Raw genomic sequence first — 19,816 nt, forward strand, 5'->3', positions numbered from 1 at the left:
ATACCAGAGACCATGGCCTCCCCAGTGCTTCTTTCAATTCAACAAATATTTGAAGTGTCTGATATGGCTGCGGAGGAAGTTGAGGGTGTGGATGCAGTGATAAGCAGCAACGCAGGTACACGGAAGACACAGTAAACATTTACCAAGAAAAAGTATGAAATGGGTTCACGTGCCATCAAGGAGAAATGTAAGATTCCATGCTGGGAGAGACCTTTGAGACCTCTCCTGATCTAGGGAACTTTCAGAAGAAAGCTTCCCTGAGGAAGAGACAAAACGATTCCGTACTCTGAGTGCTTTGATGGAACCTGCACACCTAATTTTTTTTTTTTTTTTTTTTTTTTTCCAGTGCTGGGGATCGAACCCAGGGCCTTGTGCTATGTAAGGCAAGCACTTTACCAACTATTTACCAACTGAGCTATCTCCCCAGCCCAGCACACCTGATCTTGCTCTAATAAAGTCAGCATGGCACAGTTAAGGAACCAAGAAACACTCACCTCTGGTGACCTCAAGAGAACTTTGAGTTGCTGCTTTTCCTGCTTTTCTTTCTGTCTTCACTGACCTTCCTGTTAAGGGCATGATATTGGAAAAGACACTAGTCATGTACCACGACACCCAACAGAAGTGATTTCTATCACATCCCAGGCTTTGGCCCCGTATGTAATGCCCTAAAAACATAATTTCTGTTTGCAGTAGGTTTCACATCAAGAAGGTAACTTACCTTTCTCCATCAGTGCATACCTCCCTTCGTTGAGCTTAAGAAAGTAGAAAACAGAACCCTTTAAACTGCTAGAAGTTTTCTAAAATTGTACACATCACTCACACAAATATTTTAGAGGGAGGTACTGGGGAACAAAATTGACCAAATTTTATTTTTCTATTGTATGCATGTACAAATGCATAACAAGCCCACTATAATATGTAATTGGAATGCACCAAAAATAAATAGGTATATGATTATTTTATTAGTAACATTAGATTCTGGCACTAGTCTTTTCAAATACTTATTTGAAACATTTCTCTCCAAGGTTATACAATTGATAGGGATAAATTATCATTAGTAGACTTAGCATAAGCCAATTGGATGTTAAAATGCTTTGTTTTATTAGGATTCTCAGAGCCTTTATCTATATGATTTAAAATACAGACTGAGTTTAGATAAAGCATTCAGCACTAGAGTTTATTTCTAAAAATATAAATCCAGACCCCTCGATATGTAGTTTGTGGATTAGTGTTTCTTAATTAAAACATAAACATGGTTTTGGTAACATTCAGTTAGTTGGTTGTGCTAAGATTAACTGTGAAATATGAAATAAGAAATTAAAAGCACTGCTCACCATCTTGGGGGCAAAGGATGGGAGAGAACATGTGATAGGTGGAATATTCCTCCATTTCTAATCCCCAGAACCTGTGAATAGGTTACATAGCAAAATGAAATTAAGGTTTACATGCAATTAAGGTTGCTAATCAGCTGATATTAAAATAGGGAAGCAGCCTACATTTTCCAAGTGAGACCAATATAATCACAAGTGTCCTTTCAAGTGGAAGAGGGACAATCAGAGAGATGGTAGCATGCAAAGGACTTGGCCTGGCATTGCTGGTTTTGAGAAGGGAGGAAGGAGCCCATGAATCAAGGAAAGCAGGCAGCCTCTGGAAGCTGGAAAAGGAAAGGAAACGGATTCCTCCTGTAGAGTCTCCAGAAGGAATACACCCCGACACCTTGATTGTCCAGTGAGACCCTTGTAAGATTTAATGACCTCCATAACTGTAAGGTATTAAATTTACATTGTTTGTGGCACAAAGTTTTTGGTGATCTATTACAATAGCAATAGAAAACTAATAGAACATAAACATAAGGGGGAAAAGCAACATGTATAGTCAAGGAAGAAGTTTACAGTGGGAGAAAAGCAGAGTTTTTTTATTGGTTTTTATTTTTTAGTTATACCTGACAGTAGAATTTATTTTGATATAACTTATAAAGGCAAGGAATATATCTTGTTCTAGTTCAGACCCCATTACCTCTTCTTCCCATTCCGTTTCCTCTACTGATCTTCCTGCCATTTATCCATAGTTTATTTTTTAATTTTTTGTGGATATGCAAGATGGTGAGACTGTATATTCATGTAGGTACATAGGAAAATTATGTCAGATTCTTCCCACTGTCTTCCTTTTCTCATCCCCCTCCTTCCTCTTCATTCCCCTTTGTCTACTCCACAGAATTTCTCCCCTTATTGTGGGTGAGTTTCCACATATAAAAAAATATTTGACCTTTGATTTTGGGGGATTCATTTATTTCTGTTAGCATGATAGTCTCCAGATCTATCCATTTACTGGCAAATGTCATGAAGTCATCCTTTTTGGCTGAGTAATACTCCATTGTGTGTGTGTGCATTTTCTTTATCCATTCATCTGTTGAAGGGCAGCTAGGTTGGTGCCATAGCTTAGCTATTGTGCATCGTGCTGCTATAAACATTGATGTGACTTTGTCACTGTAGTATGCTGATTTTAAATCCTTTGGATTTATACCAAGGAGTGGGATAACTGGGTCAAATGGTGGTTCCAGTCCAATTTTCTGAGGAATCTTCATAGAAGGAAAGCAGAGTTTCTAAAAGGGCAGGTTTTGAAAGGTCTTCTGTTCTGGGCCTTTAGCTTAATCCTGTCAGACCACCAGAAGCCAAGAGATCCAGGGTCATGATAGCTGAGAAGATATTTATGTAAGACATGTTCTTAGGAAGGATTGATGTGTTTGGTGAATTGAATATAAGGAATAAAAGACTAAGGGACTCAAAATGGTTCCCACATTGGCCACCAGATGACTTGAGAAATTATGTATAGAAAGAACCAGGGAAAGAGAAAAGGCATAATCTGTAGAACTATTGCTTTAAAGGAATGTAGAGGTCATGGTACCAGTGAAACCCAGGGCCAGAGCGAGCAGCCAGCCTCCACACCCTGCATGCCTATCCTGGGGCTCATACCCTTCTCACATTCTCCAGTGGCGTCCAGTCGAAGTTATGATCCAAGACCAGAAAATACTTCAGGGGTGGGAATAAAATTGGGTAAAGGGAAGCTCTCCTTGGTGTACAGGGAGTGGCTCATATAATACTGGAAACTATTTCATCCTGGCAATCTTGGCAAATAGTTTGTTTTCCACATTTGGAAAGTTAAGAAAGGAATGGTCTCCTGTGTCTTGGAATAACAGAAGGCAGGCATAACAACCTGAGGTAATTTTATACCCTTTTATTAGCTGGGTGTCAACACTTTCTTGAGATATTGTTGAACTAAGATGTAATCCTCAAGCTTATATTGGATTACTAAGATTGGAATAACAGTAATAAGAATTTTTTAGTCTGTATCACATTTGTGATTTGATAAGAATTTTTCTCATACGTTACTTTGAGTTCATGGGAAGGAGATTCAGAGCTGCAGCTGCCAATTTTTACATTGGCAGATATGACCCTTTGACTGGAAGAATATATCAGCCTTATAAAAGACTAGTTAAGTTAGTATCATCCTAGGAGATGACCACACACTGGTTTCTTAAATGTGTGTGTGTCCATGTGCGTATATGTGTGCGCATATATATAGTTTTCACATGCACACGAGAGCACACACCACTGAGGTAAGACTCAAGTTGACTGAAAATAAATGGAGAAGTCATATTGATGACTGATTGAGTGAATTCAGTCACAACCACCTCTGGCACTGTATTCGACTCCCAGGAGTCTCCTGGTCACTGGCGACATCTGAAGGTGCGCTGGTTTCCATGTGTGTGGACTGCAGATTCTTGTATCCCCTCTGGTGAAAGAAAGTGAAGGACAGATCATACACAGCAAGTTGTTTGCCTTTGGGCCTGAGGGCAACACCACTTTGAAAATGGGAAAGCCAGGGGAGACGAGGGAATGACACCAAGGTCGATGGCCTGGGCCTGGGACACTGGACCCCTCCATGAAGGGCTCAGAAGGCCTCCTTTTGGATCCCACGTGCAGCCTGAATACTGGGGAAGATTATTAGATGAACAATTAAAACTTTTCTCCATGATTTTATTCTAAAATGAAGTTCCTTTGCAGAGAAAGAAAACTTGAAAAACAACTTGTTTTTCTCTTAAACTCTAGCTCTCAGCACACTCAACCATGACCATCTCATGTGTCCCATATTTTTGGATGATCTCTGTCCTTAGCCCATAACAAAATATTTTTCTGACACCAAGGGAATGAATTTTAAGACAGAATTTCATAAATAAAATTCATTTAAGTACTCCACCCAACACATTTATTTTAGCATTCAGATCCAGAATCCTCAAAGAAACAAGGAGAACAAAATTCCCTTTAGTCCAGTAAAGTTGTTATATGCAATCTTTCTCTAAAACTAAAGCTGTTTCCTTGCCATAGGGATTCAAGAAAGTTCTTTTCATAAGAAGAATCTCAAATTATGGTGCCAGAGTTTTTACCATCCTTAATGCATTTCATATTTGAATAGCAATTTTTATCCTCCTTGCTGTCACACGTGGTAGAAAAAGTTTTTCCCTGTGTAAGGAAGTTACATCCAACTTGCAGCTCTACTGGTCTAAGACTCAACAGAGAAATGTTCTGTGGATAGTCCTGCAGATAAATGGCAGGACAGGAGTCTCTTGGCCAAAATTCCTATAGCACATATGTTAAGAACATGGTATGTAGAATCAGAAAGACCTACTTCTTTCTCAGTACGTGAATTTGGTCAAAATTCATGACTGTGGGATCATGTCTAATGACCTTTGCTTTCTGTCTTGCCCACCACAATCCATTTACAACAGCCAAAGTGGTTTTTCAAAAGTATAGTGTTTTTAAAATTGAGATATAATCCACATAACATAAAATTAATCATTTAAAAGTACATACTTCAGTGATTTTGGGGATGTTTATGATGCTTTGCAACAATCACTACGACTTGATTTCAGGACATTTCCATAACCCAAAATGAAATTATCTATCAACAGTTACTCCTAATTTCCCCTCCCCTTCCTGCTCTATCTACTTTCTTTCTCTATAGGTCTGTACATTCAGGGTGCTTCATACAGATACAAGTATGTGGTGTGTGGTCTTTTGTTATTGGCTTCTTCCCCTGAGCATATTTTCAAGTTCATTCATGATGTAGCATATAACAGTACTCTATTCCATTTTATAGCTGCATAATATTTCATTGCATGAATAAAAGCCTGGTGGTATGTACATTCATCAAGAGATGGACACCAAGGCGTTTCCACTTTGGGGCTATTATAAACAATGCTGCTGTGAACATTCATGTCTGAGTGTTTGTGTGAACAGGTATTGTTGTTTATCTAAGATAAATACATAAGAATGAGTATGCTGGATCAGATGGCAATCCTCTGTTTAACTTTTGAGGAACACAATCATTTAAAAGTACGTTCCATTAGTTTCCCAGTGCACTGAGAATAAAATCTAGAATCTTGGCATGCACTAGAGTTCCTTCATGACCCAGTCTCACATTCTACCATTCCCCCTGCTTACCAAGCTCCAGGCAACTGACTTGCCCCTTCTTTCTCAAAAATACCAAACTCATTAATAGTGGGAAAACTGGAATAAAAACAGGTCATACAATGAGTTAGACACTTACCTTACACCATATACAAAAATTAACTCAAAGTGGAATAAGGACGTAAAACTATAAAATTCCTAGAAGAGAACCAAGGGAGAAACCTCATGACATTGAATATGGCAGTAGTTTCTAGGATTACTGTAAGCATTGGTAACAAAAACAAAAATAATCAAATAGGATTATATCAAACTTGAAAACTGTACATGAAGGGAAATAATAAAGTAGACAATCTACAGGATAGGATTAAAAATTTGATAAATCATATCTGATAAGGGATTAATATGCTTAATATATAAACAGCTCCTACAACTTAATACCAACAAAGTATTTTTTTAAAAATAGACTACTATGACTTGAATATACATTTCTCCAAATAAGATACATAAATGTTCAACATCGTTATGAAATGGTGTTCAACATCATGAGCCATTAAAGAAATGCAAACTAAAACAACAATAAGATACTACTTCACACCCATTAGGATGGCTACTAAAAAAAAAATAGCAAATAACAACTGTTGTTTAGGTTGTGGAGAAACCTGTGCACTGTTAGTAGGAATATAAAATGGAGCAGTCAGTAAGGAGGTTCCTCAGAATACTAAAAATTGAGTTACTACAAGATCCTGCAAGCCCACTTCTGGTTGTGTATCCAAAATAATTGAAAGGAGAATCTTGAAGAGATATTTACGCATTTACACACTTACGTTCACAGCTGCATCATTTACCATAGGCAAGAGGTAGAAGCAACCCAAATGTCCATCAACAGACTGATGTAAACAAAATGTAGCACATACATGCAATGGACTATTGAATAAATGGCAAAATTTATACATTCTACAGACTGGTAGTATATACATACTACAGAATGTTATTCAGCCTTAAAAAAAGAAAATCCGGTCTCATGCTACAACATGGATGAACCTTAAAGACATGAAATGGGCAGTAAGCCAATTGCAAACAGACAGACCCTGAGCTGGGCATGGTGGTGCACGCCTGTAATCCCAGAAGCTTGGGAGGCTGAGGCAGGAGGATCACAAGTTCAAAGCCAGCCTCAGCAACTTAGCAAGGCTCTAAGCAACTTAGTGAGACCCTATCTCAAAATAAAAAATTTAAAAATTATTTATATTTTTAAAATGATAAAGCACCCCTGGGTTCAATCCCCAGTACAAAAAAAATTAATAATAATAAATGAAAGACAGACACTGCATGACTCCACTTACTCAAGGTATCCAGAGTGGTCAGCTACATAGACACAGGGGGCAGAATCGTGACTGCCAGGGGCTGGGGCTGTGGAGGAGACATGGGGAGCTGCTTTTCAACAGGTGTAGAGCTTCAGTTTTGAAAGATAAAGAAATGCTAAAGATCTGTTGCGTGACGACCATGAATGGAGTTAACATTATTAAATCGCACACTTAAAAATAGTTAAGCTGTTAAATCTTACATGATTTAATACAATTTTTAAAATAATGATTTTTTTTTTAAATGCCAGCTTCTTCCCTGCCTAGTGGCCTTTGTTCTTGTTCCTCTTACTGTCTGGAACAGTCTTTCCCTTGCCTACTGCATGAGTGGCTCTTTTCAAACTTCTAGTTTCAGCTTTAACACTTTCTCAGAGGTATCTCCCTTGACAATCCTGTTGTTTGAAATAGGTCCCCCTTGAGTCTCAGTCTCAGTCACTTATTTATTCTTTTTGAAGAAATACTTATCACATTTTGTTATAATTTATTTTTGTCTTTCTTGCTAGAATGTAAAGTCTGTATATGAGGACAACTATTGCATGTATTTTGAACAGCACACCTGTCTTAGAAACAGACATGCTATAGATATCCAATATACTTTTTCTGAATGATCAAATAAGTCTTTGTAAACCAGGAAGAGTAACATTTGTATCTTGGGGTTGCTTGGAGAGCCAGATGCAGTCACATATGGCACAAGCCCTGACACATGATAAGAACTTGGTCATATGTTTAACACAGGGGTTTCTTATTCACTGTTTCTGGGAATGGATTAAATGTGAGGTGTCCCCCAAAAGCTCACGTGTGAGACAGCAAGAATTTTCAGAGGTGAAATGATTAGATTCTGAGCGTTATAACCTAATTGGTTGGTTAATCCACTGATATGGCTAAACTGAGCGGGAGATGATAGGTCACTGGGGTGGGGGAGCAGGTCTTTGAGGTTTTTATTTTGTCCCTGGTGAGCGGAGGTCTCTGCTTCCTGGTGCCACTCCTGAGCTGCTTTCCTCCACCACGCCCTTCTACCAGAGCTTTGGAGTTTGTCCTCTATGGATTGAGACCGCTGAAACTGAGTCCAGAAATAGACTTCTCCTCCTCTACATTTTTCTTGTCAGGTCTTTTTGGTCACAGCAATGGACAGACGGCCTAAAACAGAACCCCAGCACATGCTAAGCACACGCTCCACAACAGAGCCGCATGCTGGCTCCAGGGTATTTCTGTTGTACCAGAAGATCTTAAATGTCAGTGCAGCCCCAGGATTCTCAGGAATGATGTACAATCGGGTGAGAACTGGTAAGCAGAGCACCTGCATTCTAAGGAAGTAAACCTTCTCAACAAGTAGAATCTTTCACACCAGGAACCTATAGATGCCGAAGTCATTGTTCTTTAGAAGTTCAGGATTTCCCAGTTACCCTCAGGACTGTCTGCCCCTTGTGGAAAGCAGTTACGAACCTAGGGGCCTTTTGAGGAGCCATGGATAGAATTCAAAGCTTCTGTGAACTTGGATGGGGAAAAAAATGACATTTTTATTGTCACTAAAATCTAATAAAAATGTAGCATTTCTTTCTACTATATATGTAACTCCCCCTCAAAAAATTAAAAGCCCTCAGTAGTACTAGCCACACCTACAATTTTGTTACCAATAGGAATCACTAAGATTTTCATATAATCATAGCTGCCTTGTGGTATTTTTATGTTCATTACTAATTCAAAATTAGGATCAATATCACTGTGTGAAAAAAAAGCAGCTCGGAAGTCTTTATTTTCTTTTTTGAGACAGAGTCTCTCTAGGTTGCTTAGACTGTCCTGTAACTTATGATCCATCTGACTCAGCCTCCAGAGTCACCGGGATTACAGGCAAGTGCACCAAGCCTGGCTCAAAAGACATTAATGACTAGTCCTTATCTTGTACTGCTTCACCCATATATTTCCACACATCCTACTCAAACCTAGTTAAAAAGAAAAACTACCAAAAATTAGTTTGAAGTTCTAAATGGCTTTTTCTAGAGTGATCCGGAAGTTTTCTCAGAGGACTCACACACTGGACACTTCTGTGAGGCCTCTTCTGCAATGGAGCGATGGGAACCTCCAGTTTTTTGGAAAACTGGCACATCCCAAGTTTGATGATGTGGCGGCTAGCTCCAATAACTCCACTCTCCTTTGGTCAGTCCAAAGTCCCGTAAGTTGGTTACCAAGTTATCTTACTTCCTTAGAGTCAAACCTGTTTTCAGGAGATCCCAGTGCATGAAAATATTAATAAATGCTATGTTCTTTTCCCCTGAAAAACAACAATAGCCAATGTCAGGCCTAAAATAGATGCTGTTGTTTAATAAGCCAATTAAAATGCACATGTCTTAGTAGATTACAAATTGCGTTTTAAAAATGTTTGAAAACATGATGTCAATATAATCGTGTTACTTTGTGATTCTGTTTTATATTAATGCATTCAGGAACGTTCTAAGAAATCAAAAGACTTCATCAGGTTGTCGAAAGGGTTCTTGGTACATAAGTGGTAACTATACACAGTGCTTGTCACATAATAGGGTTTCTGAGAATGATTCTTCATGGTCATAAGAATCCATATAAGATATACTATACCTTGGGTTCTACCTTGAATCTGTACTTATATGAAGAATAAAGCAGACAGGCCATTTTGGTCCTTAGGGAAAACTACTTCTCCACAGGCTACAAGCAGTGGACCAACCGCGGACTGAGACTCCAAAATTGTGAGCAAAAATGAACATTTCTCTTTTTTAACCTGATTACTCACCTTAGATATTTTGTTACAGTGGTGAAAAGCTGAGTCACACAAATCCCTAGCACAAATGAAAAACAAAGGAGGGAGGGAGACAGAGAGATGGAGGGGGTGTGGGGAAAGGGACAGAAGCAAAGCAGAGGGAGAGCCAAGGCTCAGCTGCAAGTGTGATGGAGTAGATTGAAGCAGTCTATCTCTAAGATAAAACCGAAAAGCCAGGTAAGTACCAGATACATCTTTATAAAGTAATTAGAGAGCCACTGAAACAACAGATGAAGACCAAGATTCCAGAGGAGGAACCGAGTAAAGGTGAGCTGACCTTGACTGCCGATCTTTAGCTGCTTACTTTCTGGGGGCTCTTGTAGGGCAGGATCTGGGCTTTGCCTTGGCCACAGCTCATCACTAGGGTACAAAAATAGTGAAATTGAATTCTAGGGCTGGAGAGACAAAACTGGAGTGTTAGCCAAGATCCCAGGGATGAGGGAAGAGTGAAAAACTGAGACTAGCTCAGATGGTTTCTCCTCAAATCATTTGTGAATTCTGAAGCTAAATAGGGTAGAAGGTAAAGATGAACCATCCCTGTTTTTCAGAGGCTTCAGCTTAGTGCCTTGATTTTCTTAGCAGAGGAAAGAGGGACTCTTCTTTGGAAAAGGATACCATCACATGGATGTTCTTTCTTATACTCAACATTTTATGCTTAATTTTTAATACACAACTATTTCATACTTAATATTTTATATACAATACTCAATGTTGAATGAATGTCAGATGTTATCAGGCATGCCAAGAGAGAGCCATAAAACCCAAAACCAAGAAAACTAATAGACAACAGCAACGAGCCCACAGGTAATTCAGGTATTACGTTAGCAGAAAAGGCCTTTGATTAAAATGTTCAAGGAGATAGAGGAAAAGATGGAGAATTTCACCAACTGGAATCCATTTTATAATTTTTTCTAAGAAACTCCTTAAAAGAATATGTTTAAAACATAGAAACTGTGGAACCAAAAAAAAAAAAAAATGCAGTAACGTAAATTAAGAGTAGCCTGGGAAATCAGGTGAGGTGATAACAAGGACAGGCAGATAGGGACGGTGGCCAGGTGCGTGGATGCTGACACTGAGACAGCACATCGCTGGCTGCATCTGTCTGGAGCCCTGGGTCAGGGTCAGAACCACAAGAAGCATGCAGAGCCAAAGGGCTGTACACACATGAAGAAAGAAAAAGCACTTAAAACGTAGACTTGAACATCCTCAAGAGTAAACTCTCAATACTGTGCTGCAGGATTAAATGGGTACCAAGACCCAAAGATGGGTCTGTCAAACATAATTCTTCATAATTATTCTAAGCACAGGTATGTTTTTAAATTTACTATCAGGGCATTTTAGAAAACAGTGGGAACATCTGTTAATCTTCTATTTGTAAAGGATTGGGAAATAGAAGGCACCACAATTGCTAAAAAGCTTTACATTATCCTGTACATTATTACACAGGGATGGTGGCCACTGAGGACAGACAGATTTCCTACAGTTAACCTCACAGTCTATGTTTCAGGCTAGACTGCTAATATTATGAATTCAGAACACCCCAAAATCATATGAAGTTTTCTAGTTAAATAATTCCTTTTTTAATAAGAGGGAGTCGATGTTACAGCAAACAACAAAACCAGAGCCATAGGGAAACTGGTTTATTATGAATGATGAAAGGCAGACACGATTGTCTGTCTAGCACCACAGAGGGGACAACTGGGTATACAACCTGGCAAGCCACGCGTTAGAAAACTGTCTTCCAGTTAACACTGTTTAAAAAACACTTTATAAGTAAAATACAAAAAGGAAGTAAAGGACCTCCAGAAATAGATTATGAAATTAAAATGTAACTTCACATATACTGATAAGATGGAATGACTGTATTGAGTCCCAATACAAATATTTACTTAAAGAAAATGATATGGACTGAGTTTTAAAGTAGTCAAACTACCTCTCTGTTTCCTTTTATTCTTCATTTTATTTCTGTAAGGCACAAATTTTCATTGTTCATATTCTTATTTCCTCTGCTATTGTCTTAAAATGCCAAAAAGAAAAAAAAAAATCAATACCAACAGGCCAGACACTTGCTAACCAATCTATAATAATAATAAAACAGTGCAGAGAAGAGAAGCAAATCCACAAAAACGGGGAAATTCTATATCATCTTGTTTATAAGATGACTAGAAGAGTATGCAAATATTTTATAAGAGCTTGTGATATTCTTAGACAAGAAACAGGCAGAGACTGTTCCTCCCCTTTTGTTGCCTGAGAAATGAAACCAGTGTTGACTGTCACTCTGTCAAAGTCATTGAGTAAAGTGCTTCTAGGCATCCCGTGCTCTGGGAATGCTAAAACACCCTCTTTGCCTCTCACTTCCTTAGTTTCTTGTTTTGTCTTTTTCTTTCAGAAAAAAACTAAATAAAATTGATTCAACAAATATTTATTATGTGCTTGATCTGTGCCAGGTGCCGTGGCGGCTTAAAAGGAGTCCAAATCAGAGCCTTGATTTAGAGATGCAGTTAAAACCATCGAGGAAATCCAACTTGAAGCCTCCTTACGTCTTTCCTTATTTCCCATTTCCATTTCGAAATCTCCCATTACTCGTCTCCTTCTCTCTTGCCTCCAAGAAGGCATCCACCCTGCCCAGAGCTCACTCTTGCTTTCTCAAGCCCACATACTTCACGGCTGCGGAGGTGGCACCAGGCACTGCTTCTTAGTTTTTGATTTGCATTTACAATCTCACTCTCCCCGGGCCCCTTCCTCTTCCCTAGTAAATGACTTGCTAATTTCCGATGGCACCTGAACAGCACTCCAACTACAACACACAACATTCGAGGTCTTTCCCCCTTATCATTCAATTTCTTGAAAAAGAAACCTGATTCCAGTAAAAATGAAATCTTGACAACATGGATTCCACATCTGTGATGTTACTGAAACACTTGTGGAAGATCTATCCTGGCCTGTAAGTCAGTCAGTCAAAAGGCTCTTTCTAGTCTCAGATCCCACCTCCCCATTTCTCTGCAGTCTGTGACACTAACCTTCTCGCTCTCTCCCCTCATCTTCTTCCACACTGTCCCATCCTCATTGCTCTCCACCACTGCTCAGCCATCAACTGCTCATCCTCTCACTCCTAAGAGCCAAGACCTTCCCCTAATTCCTGCCCTCTTTCTTTGCTACACTTTGGGTATGATCTAGTGTGTCCCCCAAGGGCTCCTCTGTTGGAAGCTTGATGCTCAGTGTGTCATGGAACCTTTAAGAGGTGGAGCTTTGTGTAAGGTCATTGCATTATTCAGGTTGCTGCCCTTGGAAGGGATTGATACTAGTCTCATGGAGTGAATTATTACAAAAGAGCAAGACTGGCCCCTTCCTGTTCTGGCTTCCTGTTTTGTCATGTGATTTCTTCCTCTCAGACATACTCCCAACATGGTAACATCTACCATATGTTGTAGCCAAGGGGGCCTTCACAAGAGGTCAAAATAACAGGGCTGCCTGATCTTGGACTTTCAATCTCCAAAACTAAAGAGCTAAATGAACATCTTTTCTTTATAAAGCATCCAGATTCCAGTATTTTGCTAGAGCAATGGAAAACAAACCAATACCTTCACGTATATATTGTTCCTTGGCTTCCTCTTTATAGAGATGATAGTTGGGAGGATTTCCAAGATCTGAAAACACGAAATCACTGTCTTCAAAAAAAATGGCAGAAAAAGAACAGGGCAGACTTCACTATCTTGCTTTCCATCTTCCATTACAGTTCACTTAGTTGGCAAGAGTAGTGGGAGGAGAAAGGTCAGGGCAGTGCTAACAATGGCTGCATCCTCTCAGTCTTTCTCCTACAGCCATCACTCTTGCCTTGTTCTATTGACCCTATGCTTGCAGTAATAGGGTGATGCCTGGGAGTGGTAATGGCTTTCTCCTATTGCTTATCCCAAGGTACAGTAGCATTCCTATTTAATTCCATTTGTAGTTTTATTTATTGTCAAACGCCAACAAGTATAATCCTTCCATAGTTCATTTGACTCTAAAATTGACCTCATTAATTTCAATAGTTTATTAGTCTTCATGTTGGCTTTTCATCACGGAGACAAAATAACTGAAAAAAAAAAAAACTTAAAGGAGGAAAGATTATTGGTTCACAGTTTTAGAGGTTTCAGTCCATGATCTGCTTGCGCTTCACATTGGGCTGAGGCAGAGGGCGTGGCAGAGCAAAGCCGCTCACCTCATGTCAGCAGAGGAGCAGGGGTGGGATTGGGGGGTCCAGGGACAATACCTAACCTTCCAAGGCTTACTTCCTCCCACTGGGTCCCACACCCGACAGCCCACACTGCCATGAGTTCATCAGTGGGTTAGTCCACTGATGAGGTTGGTACCCTTATGACCCTGTCACTCCCCCGAAGCCCCACACTGCTGCACTGGGGACCAAGCCTTCAACACATTAACCTTTGGGGAACATTCCAGACCTAAACTATCATAGTGCTCTCATTTGGATCTTAAATGCCCTCCAAACGTCCATGTGTTGGAGGCTTGGTCCTCAGCCAGGGGTGCTATCGGGAGACAGTAGAGGCTTTACTAGGTGGGGCCTACTTGGAGGTCTTAGGTCACTGTGAAGGTGTCCTAAAAGGGTCTGGGACCTCAGTCTCTTCCACTGTCTTTGTTTCGTAGCCACCACAAGGTGAGCAGCTTGCTCTACCACAGGCTCCCTGTCATGATATGCAGCTCTGCTACAGACCCAAAAACAACAGGGTCAAGCAATTGATCCTGACAGAAACCTCTGAAATTGTCAGTCAAAATATACCTCCTCTTTTTTATGTTGATTTCTCAGACATTTTTTTCTTCACTACAAGGGATTGACCCCAGGGGCATTTAACCACTGAGCCACATCCCCAGATATTTTTAAAAATATTTTATCTAGAGATAGGGTCTTGCTGAGTTGCTCAGTGCCTCGATAAATTGCTGAGGCTGGCTTTGAACTTGCCACCCTCCTCCTCAGCACCCCCAAGCTGCTGGGATTACAGGCAATTATCTCAGAATTTTTATTCTAGTAACAACAAACTAACATATTAGACTTGTGTTTCTGTGTAAAATTGTTTTGGGAGGACACAAAACACATTTTAACATCTTTGTATCCCTAGACTTAAACAGAATACCTGTCATGCACATCTGATGAATTGATTCATTTTGACATACCATCCAAGATTAACAGTACCACCTTCTGCAAGAAATTGAAGTTGTAGTTGACCTTCAGACTAAAGCCTCCTAAATCAAATGAGATCATTATAAGACATTAAATTTGATAGATCCCACCTATATGATGCTTTAAAAACCAACTAATTTCTATTTTAGGGCACAGCATTTGACCCATTTAGATAAAATATTTATCTTGCCTTAATTTAAGCATATAGCTGTGCAGTATTTACTAATGCGTCCATTCCTTAACCTTGGACAAATTACATAATGTCATCTTGGAACCTTGGTTTTCGAATCAATAAAATGAGGAAAATGATAACATCAGAGGGTTGTTGTGAAGAAATACAATAACGCATGCTAATCTTTAAGATAATGCTCTAAAAGGGGCATTTGATAAATGGTGATCACTTTTAACTTTCAGAGAAATAGTAAAATAAATTCATAACACAATTAAAGCATATTACTACACAGGTCTCTGTGATGTCGCCATCTTTGTGAGAGACCATTTTTCCAAGATAATACATATTGCAATGAATCATTATATCAATAAACAAGAAGTTAGAAAAGAAAGCAAGCACCTTATAGGTCCATCTCACAATGTCCTAACGTTTTACAAGGAAGGTATCAGAGTACACCTTATCCTTATATTTTTTAAGAAAAATTAAACTATAATCAAATCTGTCTTTAAAGAACAGATTCCACTTGACCATTTGCTCTTTTACTCATTATTCTCCATAACTGAGACACTGGCAAACTTTGATGCTTTATTACAAAGAATTAATGTGTCAATGTCGAATTTTCTGAATCTGACAATCGAATCTTAGTCATGAAATTATTCTTGTTCTTAGGACACACCTGCTGAGTACTGAGGAACAGAGGCGTGAGGAACAGAGGCGTGAGGTCCATAACTCTCAAATAACTGGTGGGGGAGGGTGTACATTTGGAGAAACAGAATAAACAAATGATGCAAAATGTTAAGAAAGCCACAGGAACTCTCCGGCCCTGAGTCTTCGTGTTAAGAGAAAAAGAAAGCTCTCCTATTTACACTGTGAGTCATGTACCTAGCTACAGGTTAAGGTCAGCATTTAAAAAAAAAAAAAAGTGAGTCCGGCTACAGGGTTCTTTATACTTATCCTTCAGAAACTCAGATTGTCTCAAGATGAAGACTCAAACCCTTCCCGAAGCCCCAGCCCGCGGCTGGCCACGTGGTGCCCAGGAGCTTCCTCCGAAATCACAGCGCTGGGAGCTTCCAAGAGCCGGTTTGTGCGTGCACCCTGAACATCTGTGCCTCGAAGGGTCTAAGTGTTTGAACCAATGAAATATATAGTTATCGTTTCATGAAAATTTAATCCATAAAAGTGAGCTACAAAACTGCTACAGAGCTAGACGTGGGTAAGACAAGTCTGCACAGCTCCGGGAAGGCTGTCCCAACTCCAGATCGCTCGCACCACGACTTGAAAGGCGTTCACGTTTTTATTCCACAGTTTCTAATGGCACCGGAAGTCCTAAGACAGGCAATTGACCACAAAGGTAAATGCACGCTGGATCCAAGGTCGCCTCGCCCCGCCCGGGCCTTCGGAGCGCCACTCCTCGTCTCCGCACGCCCGACCCCGCGACCCCGGCGACCCCACGGCGTCTCACAAGACCACGCAACCCCGAGACTGCGACCCAACGGCGCGGGCGGGGCGCCGGGACACAGGAGCGGCGGGATCGACTCGCTCGGCGGTCTCCGCCCCGGCCCCGCCCCCCGCCCGCGCCGCCGCCGAGCGCCGATCGGCTCGATGAGCGGGAGCGCAGCGGCCGAGGCGGTCGGCGCCGCGGCCTCCCCTCCCGCCTGGCTCTTCCCACCGCTGCCTCCCCTTCTCCCCGCCGGGCGCAGCTGCCGGGAGCGCTGCGGAGCTCCCCGGCTCGCAGGTACCGGCCTGCCCCGCGGGGGCGGGCGGGCGGAGGCGGGGAGGAGGCGACGCCCCCGCCCCGGCGCCCAACGTCGCGGGCCTGGGGTCGGGCGCCCCGGGGCGGGGCCGGAGGGCGGTTGAGAGGACCCGGGGGCCGCGGGGTGCCGGGCGGCGGAGGGGCGGCCGGGAACGCGAGGGTCCCTGCCTTCGGGGAACCGCCGCCGCCGCGCAGCGGGCGAGGAGCCGCACCGGGGTTGCGCCGGGCAGGACGGCCTCCGCCCAGGTCCGGCTCCGGGCGAAACGGAACTCGGCGAGCGGGGTGGCTTGTAAGGAAAAAAAAAAAAGCTGGCGTTTGGGAAACGACGGGGTAGAAGTTGCCGCGCAGAGCCCGCGGGGGCCGGCGGCCGCGGCTGCCTACGTGACGTGCGGAGCGTGTCCGCCGGCGCTCGGCCCGGCGCTCGGCTCGGCGGCCGCCGTCCTCGACGTGCAGGCCGCGCGGCGCCGCTCGCCCTCCGGACCCGCGGGCTTGCTCGGGTCTTGGGCAGGATGCGGGCGGTCCCTGAGCGCGGCCGCTGCCTCCGGGTGGTGGGCGCGGAGTCGACCCGCCTGCTGCCCTGCTGTCCGGCCTGCGTGCTTGCAGTTCTGCGCGGTCCAGTGGCCCCGGCGACGTCTGCCCCTCGTGAAGGTCAGCTTTGCCGTGTGTCCAAGACGTCGTATGAGTCGGACGGCTGTCCGCTTGGGCTGTCGAAGCACCTATTGTAGGGTTTAAAGTACGATTGAAAGAAAGGCTCAGATTCTCCAGTTATTTGCTGTCATCTGTTTTCCCACGCAGTCTGTGACATTTCTGCGTGAATGACTTATTCGGAAATCAAAGTACGAGGCATAAAATGGGCCAGATGTATATGACAGAAACATTGCGCAACGAGAAACTCTGGAGCTGTTACTGTAGGAGAGTTTGGTTAGGTTACAGAAGGTTGAGTTTCTGGCATGGAAACATTCCTTATCGAAAAAAGTATGTTGATTTGTTTTGACTGGAAGGTGACTTAAAATATTACTTTGAAAATGAAGTTATACCTTGGTTTTGTTAATTTTTTTAGTGTATGATAATTAAACGAACTAACGTCTGACTATCTTAAAGATCTCGGATGTTTCTTCTTGAAGAGGATGTAGGGCTACTGGGTTGTTATAGGGAAGTCTGTCTCTCTAGAACAGAACTGTGTGATCTGATGGCAACCAGTTGAATAAATCCTAAAACCGATAACGCACAATCATTGATTTTAGATCTGTGTCTCTGCTATTTCAATGAGTGAAGTGACTAACACTTTTTTACTAAGTGTTCCTCTTAGTTTCTTGGTTCTTACCTCAAAGGTATGCATAAAAAATAAAAGAGGACATGCAGGTTAACTCAGCACTGCACAGAAAACATTCTATACATCTCAGCTATTCTGAGTTCTTAGTTATTCAGCCATTATCTGGTCCAAAAATATTGAAAATTCATATTTGCATAGGAGAGCTTTTTCTCAAAAATTTCTGTTTTTCCAAATACAGTTTTTCTTGGAAATTCAGGGTACTTATTAGCGTGTGAAAAGCTGTGAGGTGATTCTATAACAAAGAAAACTTACTTTGTTTAACTCAGTTGTTTTGTTATGTGAGAAACAAACTCAGTTTCTCCTACTTTCACAGCACATACATTTCTGTAATCCCCAAAACATGGAGATTTTTCTCTATCAGCAAGCAATTTTGCATCTTATTCTCTAGCGCATACGATCTGGGTGTGCTCTAATCAGTTCATTTCTAAACTATCTGGAGATAGTAGTCCATCCCACAAGTTCAGGGTTAAGTCCCATGAGATGACACCCCCCTGCCTGCCAGTCACAAGCTCCAGGTTGTTATACCTGTGTTTCTGATTGATCAGCTATAACTGGGGCAACCGTAATATCTTTTGGGGTTAAATGATTTGCTGGAGTGGCTCACAGAACTCAGGGAAACCCTTTACTTACACGTTTACCAGTTCTTTATAAAGATTATTAGGAAGGATACAGGTGAATAGTCAGATGGAATAGAGGTATAGAACAAGGTATGGAGAAGGAACCAGGAGCTTCCATTGCCCCTCAGTCATGCCACTCTCCAGAAACTTCATGTGTCCAACCATCTGGAAACTGGAACCCTGTCCTGTTGGAGTTTTACATTAGGCAGAATAGACTACATTACTGGCTGTTGATGATCCACTCAACCTTCACAACCCTTAGCCCTTCTGCCCTCCCCAGAGTGGGACTGCAACATCCCAACCTTTTAATCACACCTTGCTCTTTCCTATAACTACCTTTCTGCCTTTCTGAAGCTACCTAGTCATCCCATTAGCATACAAAAAACACACTTGGCACTCTCCTGGATTCTGAGGGTATGAGGAACTATCTTAGGAAATAGGATGAAGATCTCAGGCATATGTATCTTAAGTTCTTTGTGTGTGTGTGTGTGTGTGTAAAGTATCACATCAATACTTAAGAAACTTAACCCTTTTCATGGACTACCAGTAGGACACTATATCGTTTGCATATTTTTTGCATGTATTATCTGATAAGACCACCCCAATTCCATGCAGAATCATAGAAATTACTATTTTACAGATGAGGAAACAATCGTTGCTTAAGCAACTAATAAATTTGAGAGAACTAGCAGTATACTGCTGTCTCCTGACTCCAAGTTAAAGCCATAAAGCATTTTAAGATTTTCAAGGAACTACTTTCTATTTTTCCCCTCTTACTGTCTGTACTTTCATTTTATAAAATCCTTAATTGATTCATGTCCACACTTTTTCTTTGGGAAGCTACTTAATTTTATCATGGTTTTAACTGTTGCCTATGTGTTGAGGTGTAACAGTCACTAGAGTAGAGCAGGTGAGAGGGGAGTACCTGAAGCCACAAAAATAAGGGGGCCCTCTGTCATACAGGCCTTCTATCTGCTCTAAGTACTTTAGCTTGCATCCAAAAGTCTGATGAATTTTTTTTCCTCCTTAAGGTGGTGAATATTTTATTCTGCTGGGAAATAGAAGAGTACTTTGAGTAAAAAATATGCCTCCCAAGTTCAAGCGCCACCTAAATGATGATGATGTCACGGGTTCAGTGAAAAGTGAAAGGG

At 41.5% G+C, this 19,816-nt stretch overlaps 1 protein-coding gene across 17 annotated transcripts in view; it reads left to right on the forward strand.

The window, feature by feature from the left end:
* Positions 1-15,683: 15,683 nt before the first annotated feature.
* The window catches only part of VAMP4 (vesicle associated membrane protein 4), a 34,974-nt gene continuing 30,841 nt past the window's right edge, over positions 15,684-19,816 (forward strand). For 2 of the 17 annotated variants that reach the window (XR_013758120.1, XM_079106425.1), the window contains exon 1: positions 16,994-19,815. Coding sequence is in view for 12 of the 17 variants with exons in the window: in XM_079106425.1 (XP_078962551.1) it covers positions 19,750-19,815 (66 nt within the window). In the remaining 5 variants the exon portion in view is untranslated. The other 15 variants (XM_079106427.1, XM_079106424.1, XM_079106428.1 and 12 more) reach the window with 12 other exon arrangements.

The sequence above is a fragment of the Sciurus vulgaris genome (genome assembly GCF_902686455.1).
Source record: "Sciurus vulgaris genome assembly, chromosome: 12".
NCBI lineage: Eukaryota > Metazoa > Chordata > Mammalia > Rodentia > Sciuridae > Sciurus > Sciurus vulgaris.